Here is a 27,969-nt window from a genome sequence, read left to right on the forward strand (position 1 = left end):
CCTTGGCAACTTTAAGACTTGTGGACTTCAACTCCCAGAATTCCACAAGTCTTAAAACAAGTCCACAAGTCTTAAAGTTGCCAAGGTTGGACACCCCTGAGGTAGATCCTCCCAATTAGTCAAGGATTATCTAAATATGACAAATTTTACAAGTCCACAAGTCTTAAAGTTGCCAAGGTTGGACACCCCTGAGGTAGATCCTCCCAATTAGTCAAGGATTATCTAAATATGACAAATTTTATCCACGATACAATAATAGATCAGTGAAATATAGAAAACAGGTTTACAGAAATAAACATGCTAGGAAGAGGAGTGTTCTAGTAATAGAGATATTACTCAAAGTAATACTCAAAGTAAAAACTCAAAGTAAACCGCACCAAACTTGATTGCAGGAAATACGACTTCAGCAACAGAGTGGTCAATGTCTGGAATACTCTACCCGACTCTGTAGTTTCTTCCCCAAACCCCAAAAACTTTAACCTTAGACTGTCTACTATTGACCTCACCCCTTTCCTGAGAGGTCTGTAGGGGCGTGCATAAGCGCACCAACGTGCCTACCGTCCCTGTCCTATTGTTTCTCTTATTCTTCTTTTATTTTTCTTATATGTACCCATTTCATGTATTCACAACTATGTATACATTTATACTTATTATCTTGTAAACAATTGGCAAATCAAATAAATAAATAAATAAATAAATATTATGTACGTTAACAAGATAAGAATAAGATAAAAGTAGAAAGTTAATACCAAAGTAATGAACATGGATGTAAATTTTAATTGTTGTCGCACAACAAGTCATCTGTACCCAGGCGACACTCCGTTAAATGGAAGAGGAATTGTATGTACCTTAAATAAAATAATTTTTTTATAAATAATAATAATAATAACAACAACTGACTACTTAGAACACCATAACCGAGCTGCTAAAACCATTCACTGGAAACTGTGCCAAAAGTTTGGATTTGAGTATAGTAACAACTACTAGGAACATCAGGTTGAGAAGGTTCTGGAGAATGAAGAAAGTCAAGATCTTGTAGGACTTCAGAATTCAGACGGACAGGCATTTGTCCCACAACACACCTGACATAACAACAGTTGAAAAGAAAAAGGGTTGGTTCACTGACATTGCAATACCTTGCTTTTAAAATAAGTGTGTGCGTAATTACGGTCTCGGAAGCCTTGGTCAGAATAGTGTGCCTAATCACACTTGGCCAATAAAGAATTCATTCATTCATCCATCCATCCATTCATTTGGAGGCTTGACCAATGGCTCATACTTATGACGGTCGCAGCCTCCTGGGGTCACTTTTGTGGAGGTTTTCAAGAGGAGACTGGAATGGTCTATGTCTTCTGCTTGAGCAGGGGGTTGGACTAGAAGACCTCCAAGGTCCCTTCCAACCCTATTGTTGTTCCATGTTCTATTCTAAGATGCCTAGCCATCGCCAGTACCTCCAAGGTCCCTTCTACCCATAGGATGCTACGATGCCTAGTCAAATTCAGGACCTCAACGGTGCCTTCTAGTCTTGGGAGTCTATGATTTGAAGACACCTACTCATCACCAGTTGGGTTGTTGTCATTGGTTTCATAGTTCCAGAGTAAAATTGTGAGATTCCCTGTTAAGATTGACCCAAAATCTATGTCTCCCCCTTTTGTGACCAGCAAAGTCAACGAGGAAGCTGGATTCACTTAACGTCCACGTTACTCACTTAACAACCGCATTGATTCACTTAACAATGGTGGTGAGAAAGGCTGTAAAATGGGGCCACGTTCACTTAACAAATCTCTCAGTTAGCAACAGAAATTCGGTCGTAGGTTGAGGATTGCCTCTACGAACAATGACACGCGGCCGTACATTTTGTGGCTCGCTGCAGGGGGCTGCGTGGAAACCCAAAGGGGGCTCCTGCAGACTTCACAAGTGTCCTTGAGGGGATCTGCCCCAAGGTGGAGGGTGGGCTGTGAGGTGGTGAGAAGCCCCCGCCTTACCTGTCGTAGGAAGAGTAGCCATTTTGCTGCAGAAAGTCGTCTTTGATCAGCTTGGCTACTTCCAGGGTGATCTTGTCGCTTTCCGCAAGGGATGCCTGAACAACACAAAATGGGAGAGAGGATGGACACGTGTGTGGACATAGCAACAGAAGAAAGGAAGGCACCAAGGGAGGCGATAAATTGGGCCTTGTCGCTCTGTCTCGGGAAGGTTCCCCTTTTAGAAGAGAAGATCTGTAGCTGGGCGTTGAACGGTAGAGTCCTGGGTGCTCCCTGAGCCTGGATGGCTTTCTTGCAGACGCTTCACGACCCAACTAGGGAACATTGTCAGTGCTGGAATGGGGAAGGGGGTTTGTGGAAAGGAGGAGGGAGAAGGGAGGGGAAGGAGGGAGGAAAGGAAGGAAGAGGAAGAAGAAGGAGGGAAAGGAGGAGAAGAGAGGAAAGAAGGAAGAGGAAAGAAGAGAAGAAGAGAGGAGGAGGAGGAAGGAGGAGGAGGAAGAAGAGGGAGGGATGGAGGAAGGAAAGGAAGAAGAAATAAGGAAGGAAGGAAGGAAGGAAGGAAGGAAGGAAGGAAGGAAGAAGAAGGAAGAAGAGAAGAAGAAGAAGAAGAAGAAGAAGAAGAAGAAGAAGAAGAAGAAGAAGAAGAAGAAGAAGAAGAAGAAGAAGAAGAAGAAGGAAGAGGAGGAGGAGGAGGAAGAGGGAGGGATGGAGGAAGGAAAGGAAGAAGAAATAAGGAAGAAGGAAGAAGGAGGAGGAGGAGGAGGAGGAAGAGGGAGAATGGAGGAAGGAAAGGAAGAAGAAATAAGAAGAAGAAGAAGAAGAAGAAGAAGAAGAAGAAGAAGAAGAAGAAGAAGAAGAAGAAGAAGAAGAAGAAGAAGAAGAAGAGAAGAAGAAGAAGAAGAAGAGGAGGAGGAGGAGAGAAGGAGGAGGAAGAGGAGGAGGAGGAGGAGGAGGAGGGGAGGGGAGGAGGAGGAGGAGGAAGGAGGGAATAAGGAAGAGGAAGAAGAAGAGAAGGAGGGATGGAGGAAGGAAAGGAAGAAGAAAAGAAGGAAGAAGAAGGAAGAAGAGGAGGAGGAGGAGGAGGAGGAGGAGGAAGAGGGAGGATGGAGGAAGGAAAGGAAGAAGAAATAAGGAAGAAGGAAGAAGGAAGAAGGAAGAAGAAGGAAGGAAGGAAGAAGAAGAAATAAGGAAGAAGAAGAAGAGAAGAAGAAGAAGAAGAAGGAAGAAGAAGAAGAAGAAGAAGAAGAAGAAGAAGAAGAAGAAGAAGAAGAAGAAGAAGAAGAAGAAGAAGAAGAAGAAGAAGAAGAGAAGAGGAGGAGGGAGGAGGAGGAGGAGGAGGAGGAGGAGGAGGAGGAGGAGGAGGAGGAGGAGGAGGAGGAGGAGGAGGGGAGGGAAGGAGAGGGAGGGATGGAGGAAGGAAAGGAAGAAGAAATAAGGAAGAAGGAAGAAGAAGGAGGAGGAGGAGGAGGAGGAAGAGGGAGGATGGAGGAAGGAAAGGAAGAAGAAATAAGGAAGAAGGAAGAAGGAAGAAGAAATAAGGAAGAAGAAGAAGAAGAAGAAGAAGAAGAAGAAGAAGAAGAAGAAGAAGAAGAAGAAGAAGAAGAAGAAGAGAAGAAGGAGAGGAGGAGGAGGAGGAGGAGGAGGAGGAGGAGGAGGAGGAGGAGGAGGGAGGGAGGGATGGAGGAAGGAAAGGAAGAAGAAATAAGGAAGAAGGAAGAAGAAGAAGGAGGAGGAGGAGGAAGAGGGAGGATGGAGGAAGGAAAGGAAGAAGAAATAAGGAAGAAGGAAGAAGGAAGAAGGAAGAAGAAGAAGAAGAAGAAGAAGAAGAAAAAGAAGAGGAGGAGGAGGAGGAGGAGTGGGGAGGGAGGGAGGGAGGAAAGGAAGAAGAACGAAGAAAGGAGGAAGAGGAAGAAGAGGAGGAGGATTGTGAGGTCTTCAGCAGATGTTTCATGACCCAGCTAGGTAACATCATCAGTGCTAGAAGGGAGTGGGGTTTGTGGAATGAAGCAGTAGGAGAAGGGAAGGAGGAAGTCCTTGGAGCCCTCTCCGCTTGGTGGTTTTCTTCTCAGATGTTTCATGACCCGACTAGGAAACATCAGCGCTAGAAGGGAGTGGAGTTTGTGGAGAAAAGGAGGAGGAGGGGGTGGGGGAGGAGGAGGAGGAGGAGGAGTGTGGGGTCCTGGGTGCTCTCTGGGGGTTTCCTTTCAGACCTTTCATGACCCAGCTAGGGAACAGCATCAGTGCTAGACGTGTGGGGTTTGCTGCTCCCTGTTTCCATACAGCAGCTTGCTCCGTCAGGTGTGTGAGTGGGATGGGTTTTCCTCCTAGGAGATTTCTGGATCCCAGGATTGCTTTTGTATTGCTCTGTCTCCGGCTTAAGTAGGGGGTGGACTGGAAGACCTCTCAGGCCCCTTCCGGCCCTCCTACCTTTCCCACCAGCTGGACAATCTCGGCCAGGTCCTCCTCCTCCTGCAGGATCTCCTTGGCCTTCGTTCGCAGGGAGATAAACTCTGGGTAGAGCCGCTCGTAGTGATCGTCCAGCGCCCGCGTGTATTTGCTGTAGCTGATCAGCCAGTTGACGGAGGGGAAATGCTTCCGCTGAGCCAGCTTCTTGTCCAGGCCCCAGAAGACCTGCAGGCAGACACGAGGCACACACGGGCCTGGTTGGATCACTTCACTTATCTTTTAATTGTACTGCATTGTATTATTTTATTGTATTATTGTATTTTATTTTAATTTTATAATATTTTATTTATTTATCATTATTTTATTTATTTTACTATTTCATTTTATTATTTGGTTTGATTTTTATTATTATTTTATTTTATTTTTATTATTATTTGATTTTATTATTTTATTATATTATTTTATTTTTTTAAAAATTAAAAATCCCTTCCTTCCTTCTCCTCCTCCTCCTTCCTTCTCTTCCTCCTTCTTCTTCTCCCTGTTCTTCTTCTTCCTCCTCCTCCTCCTCCTTCCTTCTCTTCCTCCTTCTCCTTCTCCCTCTCGTCCTTCCTTTTCTTCCTCCTTCTCCCTGTTCTTTCTCTTCCTCCTCCTCCTCCTCCTCCCTTCTCTTCTTCCTTCTTCTTCTCCCTGTTCTTTCTCTTCTTCTTCTTCCTCCTTCTCCTCCTCCTCCCCTCCTTCTCTTCCTCCTTCTTCTCCCTGTTCTTCCTCCTCCTCCTCCTCCTCCTCCTCCCCTCCCCTCCTCCTCCTCCTCCTCCTCCTCCTCCTCCTCCTTCCTTCCTTCCTTCCTTCCTTCCTTCCTTCCTTCCTTCCTTCCTTCCTTCCTTCCTTCCTTCCTTCCTTCCTTCCTTCCTTCCTTCCTTCCTTCCTTCCTGTTAGAATGTTGCATTTCAGGCCAATTCTGCCCACTGCCAGGAGTTCAATCCTGACTGGCTCCAGGTTGACTCAGCCTTCCGTCCTTCCGAGGTGGGTAAAATGAGGACTCAGATTGTTGGAGGCAAATAGGCTGACTCTGTAAACTGCTTGGAGAGGGCTGTGAAAGGCACTGGGAAGGTGACAACCATCAAACCAGCCGTTTGATGGGCTTCATATCCCTCTGGCTCCCAGGCCTGGCTGGTAGAATCATGGTTTTAGGGCTTTCCAAAAGAGTCACAAGATGGAGGGCAGTCTTATCTCCACGATATGCCACAGGGAGGGGACATGTTGTGGCCTGTCAGCCAACGGCCCCTCCAGCAGCCAAATCAGAGGAGGAGGAGGAGGAGGTGTGGGAGTCGGGGTCAGCACCAGGACAACCTGGGAGCTCCGAGGGGGAAGAGGGAATGGAGTTGAGGAGAGAGAGAGAGAGAGAGAGAGAGAGAGAAAAGAAAGAAAGAAAGAAAAGAAAGAAAGAAAGAAAGAAAGAAAGAAAGAAAGAAAGAAAGAAAGAAAGAAAGAAAGAAAGAAAGAAAGAAAAGAAAGAAAGAAAGAAAGAAAGAAGAACCTGGGCTGTCTGTCAACCCTCAGATGGAGAGTCCACAGCCCCCAGGTCTGGAGGTGGCTTATGAGGAAGAGGAGGAACAGCCGAGTTGAGTGCCTGACGCGTGGATGCACAGAAGGCAGAGGAGAGGAGAGCAACGGAAATCTATGGGCCCGTCCTTGGGACGGAAGAGCCACCGCTGCGAGCGAAGCCCCACCCTAGCTTTGGAGATTAAAGGCAGGGGACAAAGATGAATAGATGTGGCAGACAACTATTCACCTCCTGGATGGACGGACTTGTTAGCCTGCGGCGAGAGAGAAACTTTGCCGGGGCTGCCGGCATTCCATTCACGTCAGAGGGTGTGTCGTGTTTGGGTAGCTGGGTCAGAACAGAGCCACCACAGAGAAGGCCCTTCTTCTGGATCCCACCAGGAGCGCCTCCTAAAGAGAGGGGACCAGTAGCCTCCCCTGCCCCCCACTACTCCGGTGGGTGACTTAAGGAAAGGCGGTGTTTCAAACAACCTGGCCTGAAGCCATGGAGGATTTTGAAAGTGGCAACCGGCACCTTGAATTGGTCTCAAAAGCAAATTGGCATCCAGTGCAGCTCCCACAAGAGAGGTGACCGCATAAGGCAAATCTAGGCTTGCACAAAACCTTGTAGGTTGCCACATTTTGGACCAACTAGAGCTTTTGGATACTTTCCAAGGGCAGCCCCATGTAGAGGGCATTGCAGTAGTCAAGATGGGAGGTGACTAGGGCGTGGGTTTGTTCGCAGTGGGATGGTTGGTCCAGGAAAAGGGTCGGATGTTCCCAGGGGCGCTAAGGAGGTGGAAGCAGTAAAAACCTGACTCACCTGGACAATCCCCAGAGTTGCAGAGGTGACGGGATCCGAGAAATCCCCACCAGGAGGGGACACCCTATAAAAAAAGGCAAGAGGAGGTTGGTCAAAGGCATAAATCCCAAACAGCTGATGATTTCTCCTGTGAAGACCCAGGGTGTGACACAAAAATAACCAAGTCACAAAAGTAGAATAAATTCCCTTGAATGCCCCCAACTTCGGCCCCAATGTCCAATTATCTTCAACTGGGTATCAAACTCTTCCATAAAACAGTCTACGAAGAAAGTAAATGCTGTCCGAAGCAAAAGTAAAAATAATTAGAAAGAAAAAAACCAACGCAAACCACACTGGAGTCATTAACACGGCAGGGCAGGGTGATAAATTGCAGACTTCCACAAGATAACGCAGCACCCACAATTGGGAGGACACCAAAACCCAGATAAACCTCGACCAAGATGACGCATGCTTTGCTTCCAGCAAGGAGCTGTTGTGCAGGTACCCTGTTCTCCCAGCTGCAATTAATGAAAGGGATCAGGGCCTTTTTCTCCACCATAAGCCACGTTGCTCCCTTCTCTGTTCCTCCCTTCATGCCCTAGGATGAAGAGGGGGTGGGCCTGGGTCTTCCTCTGAATGCCCAGCCAGACTGTGCCCTTCCCCCGTTTCTTCCACAGCCACCAGAGCTGCACCCCACTCCCTGTCAGCTGCTCAATCTCCCACTCAGAATCAGACCCCAACAAGGGTATGACATCTCCCTCCTACCAACGCCTGAAGTTTGTTTACAAAGCTTTCCCGTCAGCAGCATCCAACGCCTTGATGAGAACATTGAGATTTCAACCCAGCCAATGGTTGGCTTGCAAAAATGAAGAGATCCGCTGCTAAAAGATGTCTAACGGCTCAAAAAAATGGTTTCTGCACAGCCTCCCTCCAGCAAGAGACAGGAAACGGAATCTGACCACAACCTACTTCTTGGGAAGCTAGAAAAAAGTGGGCTAGATAGCACCACCACCAGATGGATTCGTAACTGGCTGACAAACCGTACTCAACCAGTGGCCCTTAATGGGTCTAAGTCTACACGGAGGGAAGTAAGCAGCGGGGTGCCACAAGGTTCCGTCTTAGGCCCAGGACTCCTCAGTGTCTTCATAAACAACTTAGATGAGGGAATAAGAAGGGGAACTCATCAAATTTCCAGATGATACCAAGCTGGCAGGAATAGCCAACACCCTATAACCGTGATGGCGATCCTATGGCATGTGTGCCAAAGGTGCAACGCAAAGCCATTTGTGCCGGCACGCGAGCCACAGGCAAACTTACCTCACTGCACATGCACATGCCTCACAGCTGAGTTTCGGCCGGTTGGAGGCCTTTTTCGGCCTCCCAGAGGTTTGAGGAAGGTTTCTGCAGGCTGAAAAATAGGCCTGTTTCATCACTTCCTGGATTTCCAGAAATACCAGAAGTGACAAAACAGGTCTATTTTTCAGCCTGCGAAGGCTTTCCTCAAGCATCTGGGAGGCCGAAAATCAGCTGTGAAGCGCAGTGCAGGTAAGGGGGCGGTGGCGGGGGGGAAATTGCATGCGCATGCGCAGGGGCGTGGTGGGGTGCACACGTTGCCTTCTGGGTGCTGGCACATGAGCGTGCATGTGCAAGTGCGCGCCCAATTTTTGGCATAGGAGCCCAAAAAGGTTAGCCACCACTGCCCTAGAAGTTAGGCTCAAGATCCAGATGGAACTTGACAGACTGGAACACTGGGCCTTATCTAACAAAATGAAATTCAATGTAGAGAAAAGTCAAGTCTTACACTTAGACAAGAAAAACCCAAAGTACACATACAGACTGGGTGAAACCAGGCCCAATAGCAGTAACTGGGAGAGGGATCACGGAGTCTTAGTGGACAACCAGCTAAATAGGAGCCAGCTGTGTGCAGCCACCGCCAAAAAAAGCTAATGCAATCCTAAGTTGTATTAACAGAGGGATACAATCAAGATCAAGGGAGGTACTAATACCACTGTGTAAAGCCTTAGTAAGGCCACACCTAGAGTACTGCATCCAGTTTTGGTCCCCACATTATAAAAAAAGAGTTTGAGACTCTGGAAAGAGTGCAGAGAAGAGCAACCAGGATGATGAGGGGACTGGAGGCTAAAACGTACGAAGAACGGTTGCAGGAACTGAGCCTGGCTGGTCTAGGGAAGAGAAGGACCAGGGGAGACAGGAGAGCAGCCTTCCAATATTTGAGGGGCTGCCACAGAGAGGAGGAGGAGGGGGTCAAGCTATTTTCTACAGCACCTGAAGGCCAGACAAGGAATAAGGGAAGGAAACTGACCAAGGAGAGAGATTCAACCTGGAAATAAGGAGAAACTTTGACAGTGAGAACAATCAACCCATGGAACAGAAGTTGCCTTCGGAAGTTGTGGGAGCTTCATCCCTGGAGGCTTTCAAGAAGAGACTGGACTGCTATCTCTCAGAAATGGTGTAGGGTCTGCTTGGGTGGGTAGGGGGTTGGACTAGATGACCTCCAGGGTCCCTACCAATTCTGTTAATCTGTATCTAAGAATCTGGCAACTTACGCTCCAACAATGCTGACGCTTCCCTCTCGCTCAGGACTTCCCAGGCACTTGACACGGCCGGCCCGTTCATAGAAGGATGCCAAGCGGGCGCTCAGGTAGGCTGGGTACCCACTGTCTGCAAAGGAAAAAGAGAGTTTTCGTCTCTCGTGGTTTGGAAAAAGTCTGTGAAAGTTGAGAAGGGAATGAAGACGCAGGAAGATCTGTTCCTTCTGAATGTGGTTCTCAACCTGGACAGCTTTAAGGAAGGCAGACTTCAACTCCCAGAATCCCCCACTGCATTTTGGAAAGCTAAATCAATGCTTCTCGATCTCAGCACCTTTAAGATATGTGGACTTTGTTGGAAGTTTAAACAAACAACAGGTACCTTCTTTCACATGTGGTGGTTGTGCCCCAAAGCCAAAAAATTCTGGAATAAAATAAAAATTTGGCTGCAGGAAATAACAAATGAAAAAATAGAATTCAAACCGGAAACGTTTTTATTAGGGATAATTAGAGGTGAATATAAAAAAGAAATTGAATATTTCATAATACATATTCTGACAGCAGCGAGAATAACTTGTGCTCAAAATTGGAAAGCGGAGGGTAATCCCACAGATAATATGTTAATTGAAAAACTTATGGATTGTGCAGAAATGAATAAGCTTATCATGGAGTTGCAAGAGAAAGAAAAAGGAATTCTATATGGTCTGGGATAATCTATATACTTGGATAGATAACAAGAATAATAGTTTATATATAATGTAAATATGAATAATGTATATATGTATATAGATATGAATGATGGAAGATGGAAAAAATGATGCTACAATGTATTGCAAAAATGTAAACATGATTTGTGTTGTTTTTTTTTATTATAAAACTTTAATAAAAAAATATTTTTAAAAAAAGAAAGAAATGTGGACTTCAACTCAAAATAAGGAAAAACTCTCAGGAACTTTGAATTCCCAAAAGTAAAACTTTATTGGATACACCATTTTGGTACTGAAGAATCAAAACCAGCGCTAGTTTCTTCCCACGCAAATGCTTGCCTGGTCAAATAACAGCTTCCCTTTTTCCCCGCCCCTCAGTGGTCACATTGTCCAATCATGAGACGTCTTTTTGCTATGGGAACAGTCCGTCTCTTTCTCAAGCACCTGCAGCAGTGGCCTTGAGGGTTGCACAGGCTCTCACGGTCCACACACACATTCTCAGCTTTCTATTTCCCCCTTCCATCCCCCCTCCCAGTTCATTGGTAAGTCAAAAAGCGTTTAGGGTTGAAAGAGGCAAAGCGGTTCAAAGTTGACACTCCCAGTATCTCCCATGGGTTCAATGGGAAGGCCAGGAACTGGGTTGAACTGGCCCAGGGGTCTCCAACCTTAGCAACTTTAAGACTTGGGGACTTCATCTCTCAGAATTCCCCGGCCAGCCTGGGGAATTAAAACTGCCAAGGGTGGAGACCAGCCTATTGAAAAGAAGGATGAGGAGTGATAGGATAGCACTCTTCTAATATCTGAGGGGCTGCCCCAAAGACGAGGAGGGGCTCAACCTATTCTGCAAAGCACCGGAAGGCAGGAAAAAGAAACAATAGATGGAAACTAACCAGGGAGAGAAGCAACCTAGAACTAAGGATAAATTTCCTGACAGTTAGAGAATGCTCCAACACTGGAAGTTTTAAAAAAGATGTTGGATAATCGTTTGTCTGAAGTGGTGTAGGGTTTACTGCCTAGGCAGGGGGTTGGACTAGAAGACCTCCAAGGTCCCTTCCAACTCTGTTATTCTATTCTATTCTATTCTATTCTATTCTATTCTATTCTATTCTATTCTATTCTATTTTCTATTCCTTCATTCCAATATTTATTCTTCTCTTTCTTCTCTTCTCTTCTTCTCTTCTCTTCTCTTCTCTCTCTTCTCTTCTCTTCTCTTCTCTTCCATTCTATTTTCTATTCCTTCATTCCAATATTTATTCTATTCTATTTTAAAAGGAAGTTTTTAAAAATGATGTTGGATAACCCTTTGTCTGAAGTGGTGTAGAGTTTCCTGCTTCCTAGGCAGGGGTTGGACTAGAAGACCTCCAAGTCCCTTCCAACTCTGTTATTCTATTCTATTCTATTCTATTCTATTCTATTCTATTCTATTCTATTCTTTTCTATTCTTTTCTATTCTATTCTATTTTCTATTCCTTCATTCCAATATTAATTCTATTCTATTCTATTCTATTCTATTCTATTCTATTCTATTTATTCTATTCTATTCTATTCTATTCTATTCTATTCTATTCTATTCTTCTATTTTCTATTCCTTCATTCCAATATTTATTCTATTCTATTCTATTCTATATTCTATTCCTTATTCAATATTTATTCTATTTATTTTAAAAGGAAGTTTTTAAAAATGATGTTGGATAACCCTTTGTCTGAAGTGGTGCGGAGTTTCCTCCTGCCTAGGCAGGGGGCTGGACTAGAAGGCCTTCAAGGTCCCTTCCAACTCTGTTAATTCTATTCTATTTTAAAATAGCCACGGTGGAGAACACCCTGGTTAGGAAGTCAAAGAAATGTATGGAGAGAAGAAGAAAAAACCAACCTGCAGGCATTTCAGCCAAACGGCCAGAAATCTCACGAAGGGCTTCCGCCCAGCGGGAGGTAGAATCGGCCATCATGCTAACATGGTATCCCATGTCCCGGAAATATTCCGAGAGGGTGATTCCTGGAGAGAGAGAAAGGAAGGATTACAGGAAGATTCCAAAGAATCTTGGCTGATCTTGGAAAAGGTATCAATATTTGGGCAGGAATATTAAATCACCCGAAAGTTTCAGAGGGATGCGACCGTTTCCAGCTACAACAGCGCCGAAAAAAAGTCATTTACAGCCGGTCCTGGCACCTATGACCATCACAGCACCCCTCCCTGTGGTCACATGGTCAAAATTCAGGCGTATCTTTAAAAAAGGTAAAAAGGTGAAAAAGGTTCCCCTCACAACCTACATGCTAGTCCCGTGATAGCAAACCTGTGTCACACGTGCCACAAGTGGCACGCAGAGCCATTTGTGCCAGCACATGAGCCGCAGGCAAACTTACCTCACTGCGCATGCGCGCGCCTCTCGGGGGCTTGTAAAAGCCTCTGCAAACTTTGCAGGCCGAATAATAGGCCCGTTTCATCACTTCCTGTAATACCGGAAGTGACCAAACGGGCCTATCATTCGTCCTGAAAAGCCTTTCAGCCAAAAAAACCAGCCAAAAATTCAGCTGCGAGGTAAGGGGGTGGGGGTGGAGATTGCACACACATCCGCAGGGGACGTGGGGAGGGTGGGCACACATTGCATTCTGGGTGCTGGCACGCTAGTGCGTGCGCACTGGTGTGTGCACAATTTTTGGCACAGGAGCCCAAAAAGGTGAGCCACCACTGTGCTAGTCGTTTCCGGCTCTAGGGAGCGATGCTCATCTCCGTTACAAAGCCGAAGAGCCAGCACTGTCCAAAGATGTCTCCGTGGTCATGTGGTTGGCATGACTAAATACCGAAAGCGCACAGAGCGTTGTTCCCTTCCCACCAAAGGGGTCCCTATTTTTCTACTTGCATTTTTTTTTTACGTGCTTTCGAACTGCTAGCTTGGCAGAAGCTGCTGGGACAAGTTAACAGGAGCTCCCTCCGTTATTCGGCGCTAAGGATTCGAACCGCCAAACTGCCAACCTTTCTGATCGACAAGCTCAGCCTCTTCGCTACTGAGCCACTGAGATCTGTAATGTCACAGGTTCATGTGATCGCCACTTGCAACCTTCCCAGCCAACGGTCAACTCATAAAATATTTCGGTGGTCTTTTTAGAGTTGCCAACAGAAAGGGAGGGGAGAGCAGTTTGGAAATTGAAAGTGCATTCCATAAATGTTTTCAAAGATATTAACTAGATAACTGAAGTTTCTGCCAGACAAAACTCTTAACTGATTGATGACTCTTGGCTATGAATGTGTCCCATTGGAGAATATAATTACTATACACCCAGGGGGTGGGGGAAAACCAGAGTCAAGGGTGACAATGGATTATGTGTCTCAGAGTCGGCTCCACCCAGGCAGTGATTTAAATGGGGTTAAGTGTCGGAATCCTGACACCAACAAGCAAAGGAAATAGGGTGTTTCCTTAACAGCTGCAGTGATTCGCTTAATGACCATGGGGGAAAAAAGGTTGTAAAATTGGGCATGTCCCACTTCACAACTGGAAATTCCAGCCCCAATTGGGTCATAAGTAAGTCATTTTTTCCAGGGCCACATTGTAACTTGGAATGGTCACTGAACAAATGAGTGTAAGTCAAGGACCATCTATAATACAGTGTGAGAATTCAGCCATAAACTATCTTAACAGTTTACCCAGAGATTTTACTTTCTTAAGATAGTTTTAGGGTTTAGCAGTGGGGCATCTGGTGGGGTACCAACTCTGATCCAAAAGAGAATCTTTTAGCAAAAAACAGGGCAATTTTTAATGCATGTAAATTTTAAGTTTTGAAAATTGTTTTGGAAGCCCTTCCCATGGTTGTGGTTCTCAGGCAGAGGTGACATTCATTCGGTTCTAGAGAACCGGTAGCAGAAATTTTGAGTAGTTTGGAGAACTGGCCAATACCGCCTCTTGTTAGGAATATAAGTCACCTAACACAGGGATCCCCAACCTTTTCGACGCCGCGGCCCGGTACCGGCATCAGCTGGGCGCCGCGGCCCGGTACTGGCATCAACTGGGCGCCGCCATCTTTTTTTGATGAAAAAGATGGCGGTGCCTAGGCTCGGTGAGCTTTTTCGGGTAGAAATGGCTTTCTACCCGGAAAAGCTCACTGAAAGCGCTACGCCGCCATCTTTTTGATGAAAAGTGCTTCCGGTGAGCTTTCTACCCGGAAAAGCTCACCGGAAGCACTTTTACCAAAAGATGGCGGCGCCCAGCAACCAGCGGCCCGGTAAGAGTTGTTCCGCGGACCGGTATCGGTCCGCGGACCGGCGGTTGGGGACCCCTGACCTAACAGGTATTTGGGTTAGAAATATATAAACCAGGATAGACATTTTAATACTGTCTCTTTAAGGAAATACAAGAGCATGCAATTGGGTGTGGTTTCTCAAACGGCCATAAGATGGAGCCAGAAACCTGGGTTGTCTTAGTCTTAGTCTCAGAAGAGAGTGTGTCTGAGTGAGTATCTCTGTTTCCTTCTGTTGGAGAGTATTGCCATTCCTTCTAATTGACTGATATTACTGGATTTGATGTAAGTCTCATACGGAACTGTTTATGATACTGGAATTTGATATTTGGATTATCCCTGGACTAAAAACTGACTGATCTTACCTGTGAATGACTTTGGACTGCCTATTTTGAACTTTGCTTAAACCTTTCTGGAAGTAAAAACCTACATTTACTGTACAGTGTATCTGTGTACTGTGTTTGTATTAGTCAAACACGACTCTCAAATACGTCTCCCTGTATGCGCTCATCCTCCTAACGGGGAATTACCTCAACACCTCTGACTGGCCCCGCCAACCCCATCTCTTCGCTGCCTCCCACTGAGTCCCAGCTGATCGGCTGGCTCTTCTTTGGTTGCCCTGCCCAGGAGAACGGAGCTGGAAAGCAGGTTAGTGGGGTGAGGGTGGGGAATGGGGATTTTGCAGTATCCTTCCCCTGCCACGCCCACCAAGCCAGACCACTGTTCTCAGGTGTGGGGGTGGCGGGGGGGGGGGTGGCGGCATGAAAAAGCCCCTCACCTGTGTAAATTGAGGCTTCCCGAGCAGCCACGGGCATGTTGGAGGTATTGGCCACCAGCGAGGTCCTTTTCATGATGGTTTCCGTCTTCCCATCTACTTCCATGGTGAGCTAGGAGGACGAGAGCCAAAGAAAGTCTTGAGGAGCACCGTGGCTTAATAGCGGCATTGCTCAGCCTGAGCCGTTTTAAGACATACGGACTTTAAACTCCCAGAATTCCCCAACCAGCATGCTCTGCCATTCTGGGAGGTTGAAGGGGACCCTCTGGGAGCTGAAGTTCCCCCATTCAAAGATGCGGAGGTTGAGAAATGCTGAGCCAGCTTTCCAAAATAGAAAGGGGATCTTCTGGGAGTTGAAAGTCCACCCGCCTTAAAATGAATACAATTTGAGAAACACCGCTATCTAATATGCTTATATACAACTTTATATGCTATTCCCAAAACCCAAAACCCTAGGATGATTGTAGAGTTGTAATTGCAGGAATGTCATTATCTTGATGGCAAACCTCAGGTAATGAAGGTTCCAAAGCAAATACAACTCAGGCAAACAAAATCACTAATGCAAAGAAGGATTAGAGAGAGGAAGTAAACATATGTTAGACTTTAACTAGAGATCATTAAGTGTGTTAATTACTATGCTAAACAGTAACGAAAGCTGAGCAGAAACTAAAGTTAACCAATGTTAGAGGATTACTAAAAATGTGTATAAATGTAAGACTAGACTCCAATAAAGTTCATCATGATTCATTTGATCATGATCAAACACCTCGACTGCCTCGTCATTACAACAGAGGATCACAAATAAAAATTGGCATCATGACATTCTGGTCTCCAAATACTTTGCATATCTTTCTTAAAGGCAAAAATAACTATAACAGCATTGGCAGGACCTTGGAGAACCTATACTATTTTAGTAAGTGGCTGTCTAGTTTCTTGTTAAAAACCTCCAGTGATGAAGCCCCCCATGATTTCTGGAGGTAACTTCTGTCCCACTAGTTAATTGTTCTCATTGTTTGGAAGTTTCTCCTTATTCCCAGGTTGCTTCTCTCTGTTCTGTTCCGTTTCCATCCATTATTTCTTGTCCTGCCTTCGGGTACTTTGGAGAATAATTTGACCCCCGCTATTCTTTGTGGAAACCCCTGAGATATTGGAAGGCTGTTATCAGGTCACCCCCTAGTCCTTCTCTTCATTAGATTAGACATACCCAATCCTGAAACCGTTCATCGTATGTTTTAGCCTCCGGGCCTTTAATCCTCTTGGTTGCTTCTTCTCGGCACGCTTTCCAGAGTCTCAACATCTTTTTTTAACGTTGTGGCGACCAAAACTGGATGCAGGATTCCAAGTGTGGCCTTATCGAGGCATTATAAAGGGGTATGAACGCTTCATACGATCCTGACTGTATATTATTATTTTTTTCAGCTGATCCACGAGAACTGATAGAAGAGCAGAACTGTGTTCCTTCGAGGTCTCCCCCTTTTCCTTCCAGCCCATGAACTGCCATTTCCATCGACAGGGGGGGCTCCCCAAGATATTTGCACCCAGGTGAAGACCAACAGTGGCTCTGTCAATCTTTGTATTCAGGCTGCTTTCACGTTTACAGATTCACACTTTGCCAACAGATGAGGCGGGGGATAAGGGAGGGAGAGGTCGGAATGTGCATTCCAGACCAATAACAGGAAACCGTCTCGTGGGAACCAAGGACGTTCCAGCAGGTGTCTGCCAGGTGGGTGGAGGTTTTCCCATAATAATACCTGGACATCTAATTGGACCATCTGACCTGCACTAATGTGGGAGAGTGAGGATTCTATGCTTGAACTTGCTCTTATATCCCTGCTTCGCTGAGAAACTGTGTAGTCAGGCTTTTTTGGGGGAAGAAAATAAGGGGAGAAATTTCTGCCTCTGCCTACCAGCATCCATTGGTATTCATCTAGCTAGCATCCGAACAGTGTGTGAGAGAGTTGAGGGCTGTTTGGAAACTGAAACAGTATTTGCTGTGTGAGCAAGAAGGAAACAGCAAGGAGCCTGGGCGTGGCTTAGCTCAACTGTTCTGTACTAAAGCCGCTTGGTGTTGTGAAGCCGAAACTGAAACTCCTCTCCTCTGCTTGTGTTTTGCCTTTGGAGCAGATTTCTTTTCAGGTGGGGAGGGGGAGTAGAACTCCTTAGCATCAGAGCGTGTTAATAATAATAATATAGGAAATACTAATGCTCTGATGGTCATTTGGAAAAATCCTTTCTTAGTGAGCACCTAGAAGCCAAGAGGAACCTACGTACCAAATTTCAAGTTTGTAGGCTTTACAGTTCTGGAGATTTTGTGATATATATATTTATATAGATTATTATTATATTGAATTGCCTGGGAATTATCCAGAGTCAGTTTGGTTTTCATGCTGTGCCAAAACGATGCACTCAATAAAGCTTTGCAATAAGAAATCAGATCACCTCGTCAGTGCTTGTTGAGTTGGGTTCGTCAGTCGGAACCTTGGCAGGTTCTCGCTTAGTGTCCCTGTCATCCTCACCTCGGGAAAGTCCCTGAGCACCTCCGACATCTCGTTTCCACGCTCTCCGCAACCCACGTAGATGATGACATCGCTGTTGGAGTACTTGGACAGAGACTGGGAGATGACCGTCTTCCCGCATCCAAAGGCACCTGGGATGGCTGTGGTGCCACCTTGGACACACCTGGAGGATGAGGGCAGAAGGAGAGACACCCCCACCCCATTCAGCTTTTAATGAGACCCCCCCAGAGAGGTTTCACCCAACAACTGGATTCACCCAACCACTGAACCATAAAGAACCAACTATAGCCTTGGACAACAGTTTCTCCTGCAACTAGGATTAATTGGTTAAACCAGGGGTCGCCAACCTTTTGGACCTCAGGGACCACCAAACTCATCATTTTAAATCCCACGGACCAGAGACCCTGAGAAAATCCAAAAAAAAGTCTGCAGGAAAATTCCCCTCCCCGTTTTCCTACCGATCGATCGTTCTTTATTTGGGATCGCAGGATATTGTCTCCAGCTTCGTTCTCAGGGGGAGAGAAAGAGAGACTTTTGGCTTCATGCAAAGAAAGCAGCAGAAGCAGCAAAAGTCTTTCTTTCTCTCCCCCAAACTCCGCCAGAAAGGAGTTTTTTTGAGATTTGTTGCGCTGGTGCAGCCTCTTGGAGCAGGAGGCCTTGCAGGGTCCCAAAGGCTCATTCTGGCAGAGTAGGAAGCCTTGGTCAGAACACAGGTTGTAAAAGGGTCATCATTGCCCACCCCTGCCGAAAAGGGATCAACAACCTTTCATTTTCTTACAAAAATGATGGCTTACGGAAAGAGCGCGTCTAGGACCCTCTGGCCGGTAAGCAGTGGATGATTGGCCGGAAGCTTCTCGGACACTGGACGGATCTGCCGGACGGGCCAAACTTGCATCATGGTCAGTTTCTCCTTGACTCCTTCAAAGTCAAGCTCCAAAACTACATCCTTTGGGGGAAGAAAGTCCAGATGAGAAAGGCAAGGAATTATGGGCAGGAAGTGTTTGCCAAGGGTTCAAATCTCGACTTGGGCTCAACTCCTTAAGGAAGCTGACTTGCCTTGACGGATTCGAATTCTGTCCTTAGGACAGTGCTTTTCAACCTTGGCAAGTAGAAGTTATAATGTGGACTTCAACTGCCAGAATTCCAGGAGATGAAGTCCACCTATTTTCAGAGTCTGAGATCGCGTTCTCCCAAGTGGATGGGTGAAATCAACTTATAGAACATAGAATCATACAATTGGAAGGGACCTTGGAGGTCCTCTAGTCCAGCCCCTTGTTCAAGCAGGACATTCCAGACAAATGGCTATCCACGCTCTTCTTGAAAGCCTCCAGTGATGGAGCACCCACAATTTCTGGTGGCAAGCTGTTCCACTGGTTAATTGTCCTCACTGTTAGGAAGTTTCTCCTGAATTCCAGGTTGCTTCTCTCTTTGATTAGTTTCCATCCATTGTTTCTTGTCCTGCCTTCAGGTGCTTTGGAGAACAATTTGACCCCCCTCTTCTTTGTGGCAGCACCTCAAATACTGGAAGATCGCTACCATGTCCCCCCCCGGTCCTTCTTTTCACTAGATTAGCCATACCCAGTTCCTGCAACTGTTCATTGTATGTTTTAGCCTCCAGCCCGCTAATCCTCTTTGTTGCTCTTCTCTGCACTCTTTCCAGAGTATCAGTATCTGTTTTGTATCATGGTAGCCAGAACTGGACACAGTATTCCAAGTGTGATCTGACCACTGTCGGAGTAGATTCATGAACGGGAATAGAGCTTAGTCACAAGGTCAGCCAATGAGAGCTGAGCTGAGGGGCTGAGAGAATCTGGGCCTGGTTTATCTCTCTTCTGGGCTCAGCTCTAATAGTGAAAGAAAAACTAACTTGCTTGCTGAACTAAAGCGAAACGGAGGTCTGTTTCTGAGCTCCCGAGTTGCTGTTCTGAACCTGTAACATGTCTGCTTCTGTTGGAGTTTGCTCCACACTGGAGCAATTATCCAGGGCGGTGGCCTAGAGGTGGAGCTCTCGCTTTCACAATCAGGAGGCTGTGAGTTTGATCCTAGGTAGAGGCAAATATTTGGAATAGGCTCTCCTGCTCAAGCAGAGGGTTGGACTAGATGACCTCCAGGGTCCCTTCCCGCTCTGTTATATTCTAGGATAAATCTACAACTGGCATTGTAAAATTTACTTTTATGCATTTATAAAGAAGTTCAATGAAGCATCCGCCTCTACTTTTCTGGCGCTGAATTTACACTGCAACACTCTGAACAACCACTGCAGCATCAAAAGCGATCCTATCAGAGCCCTGTTTGCTGGCAATTCAGATCTCTTCCTCTGTCAGAAATGGTGGAGTAGGGTCTCCTGCTTGGGGGGGGGGGGTTGGACTAGTTGACCTCCAAGGTCCCTTCCAACTCTGTTAATCTGTTCTCCTCCTGTTCTTTCCAGCTGGGGCCGAACGATCACTCTGCAGAGAGAGACCACTTACCGAAATGTCGTAGCTCCCAGCTGGGGCCACGTGGGTGACGGTGCCACGGCTTCGGGGGGGCACCATGATCAGATGCTTGATGAGGGAATTTTCATGAACCGCCCCATAAATGTCCCCTCCGGTTAAATGGCTCCCAACCTTAAAACGAAAAGGAATGCTGCTTTAAAAACCCTTTTGGTGCTCTGGAGCAGGGGTCTCCAACCGTGGCCATTTTAAGACTGGTGGACTTCAACTCCCAGAATTCCTCAGGCAGCTTTGCTCTGGGAAACTCCGGGAGTTGAAGTCCACAAGTCTTAAAGGGGCCAAAGTTGGAGACCCCCGCTTTGCTCTACCGTCCAGAAGAAGACCCAACCAATCAGCTGGGACTTGGGAGGCGGAGAATCGATGGGGGCGGGGACAGTGAGAGATGGCATTTGCCGGTATTGTAGTTCACCGGCAGCCTTTGCAGATGGCAGAAGAATCGGACAGTGGGGAAGAATGGGGACCAGTCTGGGAGTCTGGGGAGGACTCGGACGAGGGTCCTGCGTCTGATGCAGAGATGAGGCCAGGGCCATCTGGGAGTTATGTGCTGACACCGGAGCCTCCAGAATCTGACAGCAGCGAGGCCGAGGAACAAGGGGAGCCTGTTCCCAGTGTGCGTATGCGCAGAGCTGCCAGAAGGCGAGAGCAGCTAAGACAAAAGGGGCGACTCAGGAGTAAGGCTTGGAGGTGATTGGCCCCTCCCATGAGGTATAAAGGGAAGTGCAAAGGTAGGAAAATCTTTGCAGGAAGCAATGTTGTTCGCTCTGGTCGGTTTGGAACCTGAAAGCTCCGTGGTGAATTTGTTCTCTGTTTGGTTTTGGAAAGACTAATTGGGACTTTAGTCGTTGGCAGCACTTCAAGTCAGATAAAGGTGCGTTCTTATCAGACATCTCCCGAGGAATTTTGGCAGACGTCCCTGGGACTAATTATAACCGGTTTAAAACTCATTTGGGGCTGTGAATGAGGATAAACCACAGCCATTGAACTAAAATAAAAGGGGTTTGGATTTTATGTGTGTTTGTTGGTATCTCAGGAAGCCTTGGTCAGAACAGCCGGTTCTCCAAACTCTTCAAAATTACCACTACCAGTTTCTCCAGAACTGGTCAGAACCGGCTGAATACCACCTCTGGATCTCAAATGACTCTTCCCTGAGCAGCTGATTGTCTCTTACCCGGATGTTGGAACTCGGCTTAAAGTCCCACTTCAGGTCTCGGGATAAAGCGGAGATGTTGATGCCCCGGGGAATGTAGATGCTCTTGGTAATCTCGGTGATGTCCTTCAGGGGGCGCTGGATCCCGTCAAAGATGGAGCCCATGATCCCAGGTCCAAGAACCACGGAGAGCGGCTTCCCCGTTCGCAACACGGGGTCCCCTACACAGACTCCCGCTACAGGGACGGCTCAGGAAAAAAGAAGGGTGCACAGCAAGGACAAAAGAGAAGGATGGTAGAGTCTCTGGTAGGGAAAGGAGACATTTTGGGGAGGGGAAGGCCACATCCTGGCTTAATCCTGGCTTAATCCTGGATTGATCCTGGTTTAATCCTGGCTTAACCCGTCTACGGAGATTGTCTTGTCAAGCAAGAGCAGAAAGCTGAGGTGCATGAGGGTTTCCATTTTTCTTGAACTTTTGAATTATGTTTTGACAACTAGATTGACTTGGCTGTGATAGAAATGGTTTAAATTTACTAGAAATTTAACGCCAAAAGGTTGTAACTTTTCCTGTGTTCTACTTGTGCTGAAAAAAAAATCACAAGTCAGAACTTGGTTTTCTTTTCTTTGCACCTTTACCTTTGGTTATCCCCCATCTTTCTTGACCTCTGTTTCTCTTTCATTTTTTTTAAATTTTTAAAAATAAACTTTATTAAACATTAAAAGATATATCACAGAGTACAAAACATTTAGTTAAAAATGAAACCAAAGAAAAAACATAACCAATAAACATAAAACATATATATTTCTAATTACTTAGACGGTGCGTTCTTATCAAACAATCTTCTAATAGTTATTTCATGCATCTGGTTAATACTCCTATTATAACCTCTTTATATTTTCCCTTCCTTATCTATTTACTCGCTGGTTTCTATCTTCTATCCAATTATACCAGTTTTCCCAAACTGTATATTTTGAGTCTTCCTTTTCTTTTAATTTTTGTGTAAGTTTATCCATTTCAGCGCAATCGTAGACCTTCTGGATTATCAAGTTATCTGTTGGCATCTGATCACCCTCTGCTTCTCTTTCTATTTCATCTTGTCATAAACGTTAATATACAATTCTCTTTGGAATAAGTGGCTCCTGGCCGGCATGTCATAAAATGAACTCTTGAAAACCTCACCTATAATTCTACCTACTGCACGGAGGGGGGGATCCCGGAAATGAAGAGTTAACAACATTGGACAAGGAAAACGAGACTTCCCCCAGAAGGATACAGGTCTCCTCGTACACCTGGATGGTGGCCTGATCTCCATCCAGCCGGATTATCTCGCCTACCAACTCAAAATGGCCAACACGGACCAGCTCATACATCGCTGCACCCGCCATCTTGCAGGCAATCACCACTGTTGGGAAATTTGTTTTTTTTCAAAAAAAGGTATTTTAGCAGAGAAAATAAGATGCTTGACTAAGCTGCAGAAGAGAAAATAGTCTATTGGAGACAGGATAATCTTACCAGTGTTTCTTCAAGCGGCCACGGTTGAGAAACACAGAGTTTAGCCAGCATCAAAATAGGAATTATCTACATTTCAATTTCAGCCTCCTTCCTTCATCAGGCTGACTTCTGAACACCCCAGCAATAAATTAGCAGCCTCTTAGTGATACTACCCCAACCATGCTTGAGAAGTTGTGCCCAAGTTTTTATTTTAAACAGGTTAAAGGTCCAAGGTAGTATAGTGACATCCTTAATTTTATTTTTAAAAATACATAAAGAATCTCAGCTATTCTCAGACATTCTCAGACAAATCATAAAAATATGGATTTCTGTAATAGAGTTGTCAAACCCACTGCCCTACCTGATTCAGTGGTCTCAGCTATAAATTTTCACAGTTTCAGTCACAAATTGTCTTTCGTTAACCTTACATCATACTTAAGGGGTCAGTAGAGGGGGTGTGCATAAGTGCACCAATGTGCCTACCATCCCTGTCATTGTATTTTTATTCTCTTACTAGCTCGATGTCCATGCTTCGCTATGAAACTATGTGGTCTGGCTTAGTTTTTTTGGTGGAAAAGAAAATTCTGCCTCGGCCTACCAGCATCCATTGGTGTTCATCTGGCTAGCATCCTATCAGCGTGTGAGAGAGTTGGGGGCTGTTTGGAAACTGACTCATATTTGCTATGTGAGCAAGGAGACAGCAAGGAGCCTGGGCGTGGCTTAGCTCAACTGTTCTGTACTAAAGCTGCTTGGTGCTGTGAAACTAAAACCGAAACTGAAACTCCTCTCCGCTGCTTGTGTTTTGCATTTGGAAGAGATTTCTTTTCAGGTGGGGAGGGGGAGTAGAACTCCTTAGCATCAGAGTGTGTTAATAATAGTAATATAGGAAATACTCTAAATGCTCTGATGGTCATTTAGAAAAATCCTTTCTTAGTGAGCACCTAGAAGCCAAGAGGAACCTACGTGCCAAATTTCAAGTTTTTGTCTTTATGGTTCTGGAGATTTTGTGATGATGCGTGAGTTGTATTTTGCTTAGATATATATATATATATATATAGAGAGAGAGAGAGATTCTTGTTCTCATTTTTGTTTGACAAATTCCAATAAATAAATAAACATTCATGCAAAGAGCATTATCCTTGTATGGAATCTCTGTCCCCCCCCACCACCACCACCACAAGTGTCTGTTAGATTTATATCTCATCTCAATTTCTCCAAAACCCTCTTAATATAGTATTCTTATATATAGTTTTTTGGATTATAGATTTGATCTTTTTAAACTGAAGGTGGGCAGCCCAGCACCCAAACTGACAGGGAGACTTGGTGGTTTTCTTGCAGACCCAAGCTAGATAACATAATGGACTAGCACTGATGATGTTACCTAGTCTTCAAGAACCACCAAAGTTAAGAGAGCACCAAGGGCCCCACAGTCTTCCTCCTCCTCCTCCTCCAGCCACACTCCCTTCTAGCACTGATGATGTTACCTAGTTGGGTCACGAAACATCCAAACTCACCTGAGGGCAGGACCAGAAAACAGCCAAGCTCAAAGACCACTCAAATTTCCTTCCAGTGTTTCTGGTCTTGCTCTCAGCTGCTTTTCAGAATAGAGATTACAGATTAACAGAGTTGGAAGAGACCTTGGAGGTCATCTAATCCAACCCCCCACCCCACAAGCAGGAGACCCTACATCATTTCTGACAAATGGCAGTCCAGTCTCTTCTTGAAAGCCTCAAGGGATGAAGCTCCCACAACTTCCGAAGGCAACTTCTGTTCCGTTGGTTGATTGTTCTCCCTGTCAGGAAATTCCTCCTTATTTCTAGGTTGAATTTCTCCTTGTTCAGTTTCCATCTATTATTCCTTGTCTGGCCTTCAGGTGCCTTGGAGAATAGCTTGACCCCCTTCCTCCTCTCTGGGGCAGTCCCTCAAATATTAGAAGGCTGCTCTCCTGTCTCCCCTGGTCCTTCTCTTCCCTAGACTAGCCAGGCCCAGTTCCTGCAGCTGTTCATTTTATGTTTGAGCCTCCAGTCCCCTCATCATCCTGGTTGCTCTTCTCTGCACTCTTTCCGGAGTGTCAACATCCCTTTTTATAGTGTGGTGACCAAAACTGGATGCAGTACTCTAGGTGTGGCCTTACTAAGGCTTTACACAGTGGGATTAGTACCTCCCTTGATCTTGATTTGCATCCCTCTTCTCCGTGACAGCCCCTCAAGCACCGGAAAACAGCTATCATGTCACCCCAAGTCCTATTCATTCCTCATTCTCATTCCCCGTTTTCCCTCTGCAGGTAGTTAAAAGGGGTACTTTAGCTTCTTCGATTCTCAGCCAACCTACCAGGCCCAGAGACGCCATGGACAAACCCCAATTCACTCTCCTTTTCCGCATCCCCGATCTTGGGAAGCTCGGAGAAATCCATCGCTCCTGTAGGTCAGTTAAGGCAGCCGGATCCCACTTCTATGGCTACCGCAAACTCTGTATCAGAGAGGGAGAAAAACCCAGCAGACATAAAATAAAGCAATAAAAACAGGACTTTAAAAGAAAAAGAAAAAACCCTTCTCATTCTTCTTTCGGTGAAGGGAGCAACCCCCCTGAAGGACTCCTAGTTTGTGATTTGGGTGGCCAAGTTTTGGAGCTTCTGAGCCTCAGAAGGTGAGGAAACTCAGAGGCTTTCTAGTCCAACCCTTTGCTCAAGGCAGGAGAACTTATACCACTCCCAGTCAAATGGTCGTCCGGTAAAGTTTTGAAAATATTCCAACAAGGGAGCACTCACAATTTCTGGAGGTTTAATTCACTGATTAATTGTTCTTACAGATTAACAAAGTTGGAAGGGACCTTGTAGGTCATCTAGTCCAACCCCCAACCCCCCGCCCAAGCAGGAGACCCTACATCATTTCTGACAAATAGCAATCCAGTCTCTTCTTGAAAGTCTAACTGTCAGGAAGTTTCTCTTAGTTCCAGGTTGCTTCTCTCCTTGATTAGTTTCCATCTGTTGTTTCTTGTCTTGCTTTCTGGTGCTTTAGAGAATAATTTGTCCCCATCTTCTTTGTGACAAATATTGGAATACTGCTATCATGTCACCCCTGGTCCCTCTTTTCACTAAAATAGACATACTAGATTCCTGCAACCACTCTTCATATGTTTGAGCCTCCAGTCCCCTAAATCATCTTTGTTGCTCTTCTCTGCACTCTTTCCAGGGGTCTCCACATCGTTTTTTTATTGTGGGGACCAAACTGGACAGAGTACATCACCCTGAGTCTTGTGAGTGCATAACAAATGGAATTATACAGAATAATGCCCATTAAAGTTTGCTTTTCTTCCAGCCCAGCTTTGCCTTCTCAAGTCAAGGTCATCTTACCATTGGGAAGGTGGAAATTTTTCTAGGAGTTGGTACCACCACTCGGTGTATGCTTCCCTTTCTTCCAGCGGGCAAGTAGGATGTCTTCAGCAGGAACAGAGGGGTTCTGATGGAAGAGTAAACTTGGAGTAAGGGACTTGCCGATCCCTCCAAGCCAGTTCTGACCTGAGCAGGCACCCAGGATCTGGAAGGGGCTGGAGGGCACTGGAAGAGAGAGAGACACAGACAAGCTTTCTGGGCAACAGAAAACCACTCCCTGTGTGTGTGTGTGTGTGTGTGTGTGTGTAGTGTCAACAACCTGGCCTCCTGTGACATACTTCACCGCAGCAGAAACCCTGACCTTCAAATTCTCCCCTTTAAGGAGCTTTTCCCTACACCTGTTTGTGAAAGAAAACTAACATTTCTGCATGCAGGTATTTCAAGCAAAGGAGAGGTTTGGTTAAGCAGAATGCAGAATAAAAGAGTTGAAAGGGACTTTGGAGGTGGTTTCTTCCCCAAACCCCCAAAACTTTAACCTTTAGACTGTCTACTATTGACCTCACCCCTTTCCTAAGAGGCCTGTAGGGCCTACGGTCCCTGTCCTATTGTTTCTTTTATTTATTTCTTTTATTTTTCTTATATGTATCCATGCATTCATAACTATGTTTTTTTTACTTATACCTATTATCTTGTAAGCAATTGACAAAAATAAATAAAAAATAAAAATAGTCTAACCCTCATGTAGAGCAGCAGAATTCTAGACCCTTCCAGACAAACGGCTGTCCAATCTCTTCCTCCCAGCTTGCTGGACCCAGTAAAAAAATTAATTTATTTTGGGGCTCACACAAGATCCTGCACCTTAATCTAATAACCGACTGGATTGCCACGACACGATGTACATACGAGAATCTGATCAAGGTTATTCCTTCTAATCTTCAAAAGCTAATATTTCATTTTTTTTTTCCAGTTTCAAAGAAAAAGTCCAAGTGCAAAACAAAACTGGAGAAGTTCTTCTCTTTAAGATTAGAATGATTTTGTTGTTATAGAAATCACTGGAGGTTTTCAAAAATAGACTGGACCACCATTTGACCAGGTTTGTATGAGATCCCCTGCCTTGGGAAGGGGTTGGACAAATGACCTCCAAGGTTCCTTCCACTGATTCAGTGAATCTAAATGGCTTGAAATGTTTAGAAATGTAGAGCAAAAGGTTTAGGCTGTCATTCTTTTCTTATTCTACTGCACTGAAAAAAATCAGAGGCCAGTATTTTGTTTTCATTCTTTTTATCTCTCTGCACTTTTCTTTCTCTCATTTAATTTGCTGAAGTTCTGTTTGCATTTGTATTTTATTCTACAACACACTTCAATAAAACATGGTGGGGGGGAGGAATGATTTCAGCCAGAAGCAGCTTTTTCTGGTATTGTAAGGCAGGAGGGGGTCACGTTTGGCAGAGATTGTCTGTTCAAGGTGACTCTTAAATCTCCACTGTTTATGGAGACTGTATTAGAGCAAACAAATCCAGTTTTTTCTTACTTACGAACGGGATATTATTATTATTTTTTGTGATTCAGCTGGCATGAAGCCATTTTAGCCACAGGATGAAAGAAAAAAGCTGGTTTCTGAGCCTTGGGCGGCTTTGCATATTTGTGCATTTGCCTATTTTGTAAAAGCATGGAAAAATAATAAATGAGGAGCAGATGATTAGGATACAAACCACAGGGGGAAATGAGATCCTCGCTTTGCAACGACTCAGGATTTGATTGGCATATCACACTCTAGAAGAGACAAGGAGAGGAAGTTTTAATATTTTGCATTCTGATATCTCTATGATTTGTTTAATGTAAATCTACCAAGAGGATCACAGTCAACAGATTTCCCACTTCTGCTTTACTTTCAGTGTTTCAAAGCTTGGCAACTCTAAGGTGGGTGGACTTCAGCTCCCAGAATTCCCCAGTCAGCATGATTTAATTGCATGGATTTCAATTCCCAGAATTCCCCAC

The 27,969-nt window shown here is 45.3% G+C and overlaps 1 protein-coding gene across 1 annotated transcript in view; it reads right to left on the reverse strand.

The window, feature by feature from the left end:
• LOC113425407 (V-type proton ATPase catalytic subunit A-like) overlaps window positions 1-27,907 on the reverse strand; it is a 33,446-nt gene extending 5,539 nt beyond the window's left edge. Inside the window, exons 1-14 of the mRNA XM_087943588.1 lie at window positions 27,684-27,907; window positions 25,993-26,098; window positions 24,972-25,109; window positions 22,423-22,551; window positions 21,170-21,384; window positions 19,978-20,115; window positions 18,304-18,455; window positions 17,510-17,672; window positions 14,997-15,105; window positions 11,859-11,981; window positions 9,300-9,414; window positions 6,754-6,817; window positions 4,410-4,613; window positions 1,986-2,080 (exon numbers count right to left, since the gene is read on the reverse strand). Coding sequence (XP_087799714.1) covers window positions 1,986-2,080; window positions 4,410-4,613; window positions 6,754-6,817; window positions 9,300-9,414; window positions 11,859-11,981; window positions 14,997-15,105; window positions 17,510-17,672; window positions 18,304-18,455; window positions 19,978-20,115; window positions 21,170-21,384; window positions 22,423-22,551; window positions 24,972-25,053 — 1,589 coding nt within the window. The 5' untranslated portion in view covers window positions 25,054-25,109; window positions 25,993-26,098; window positions 27,684-27,907. The remainder of the gene's footprint in view (window positions 1-1,985; window positions 2,081-4,409; window positions 4,614-6,753; window positions 6,818-9,299; window positions 9,415-11,858; window positions 11,982-14,996; window positions 15,106-17,509; window positions 17,673-18,303; window positions 18,456-19,977; window positions 20,116-21,169; window positions 21,385-22,422; window positions 22,552-24,971; window positions 25,110-25,992; window positions 26,099-27,683) is intronic.
• Between the last annotated feature and the right edge of the window lie 62 nt (window positions 27,908-27,969).

Source organism: Notechis scutatus, chromosome 14 (assembly GCF_049901735.1).
Source record: "Notechis scutatus isolate UNSWTSFEM ecotype Mainland chromosome 14, rNotScu1.2, whole genome shotgun sequence".
Classification (NCBI taxonomy): Eukaryota; Metazoa; Chordata; class Lepidosauria; order Squamata; family Elapidae; genus Notechis; species Notechis scutatus.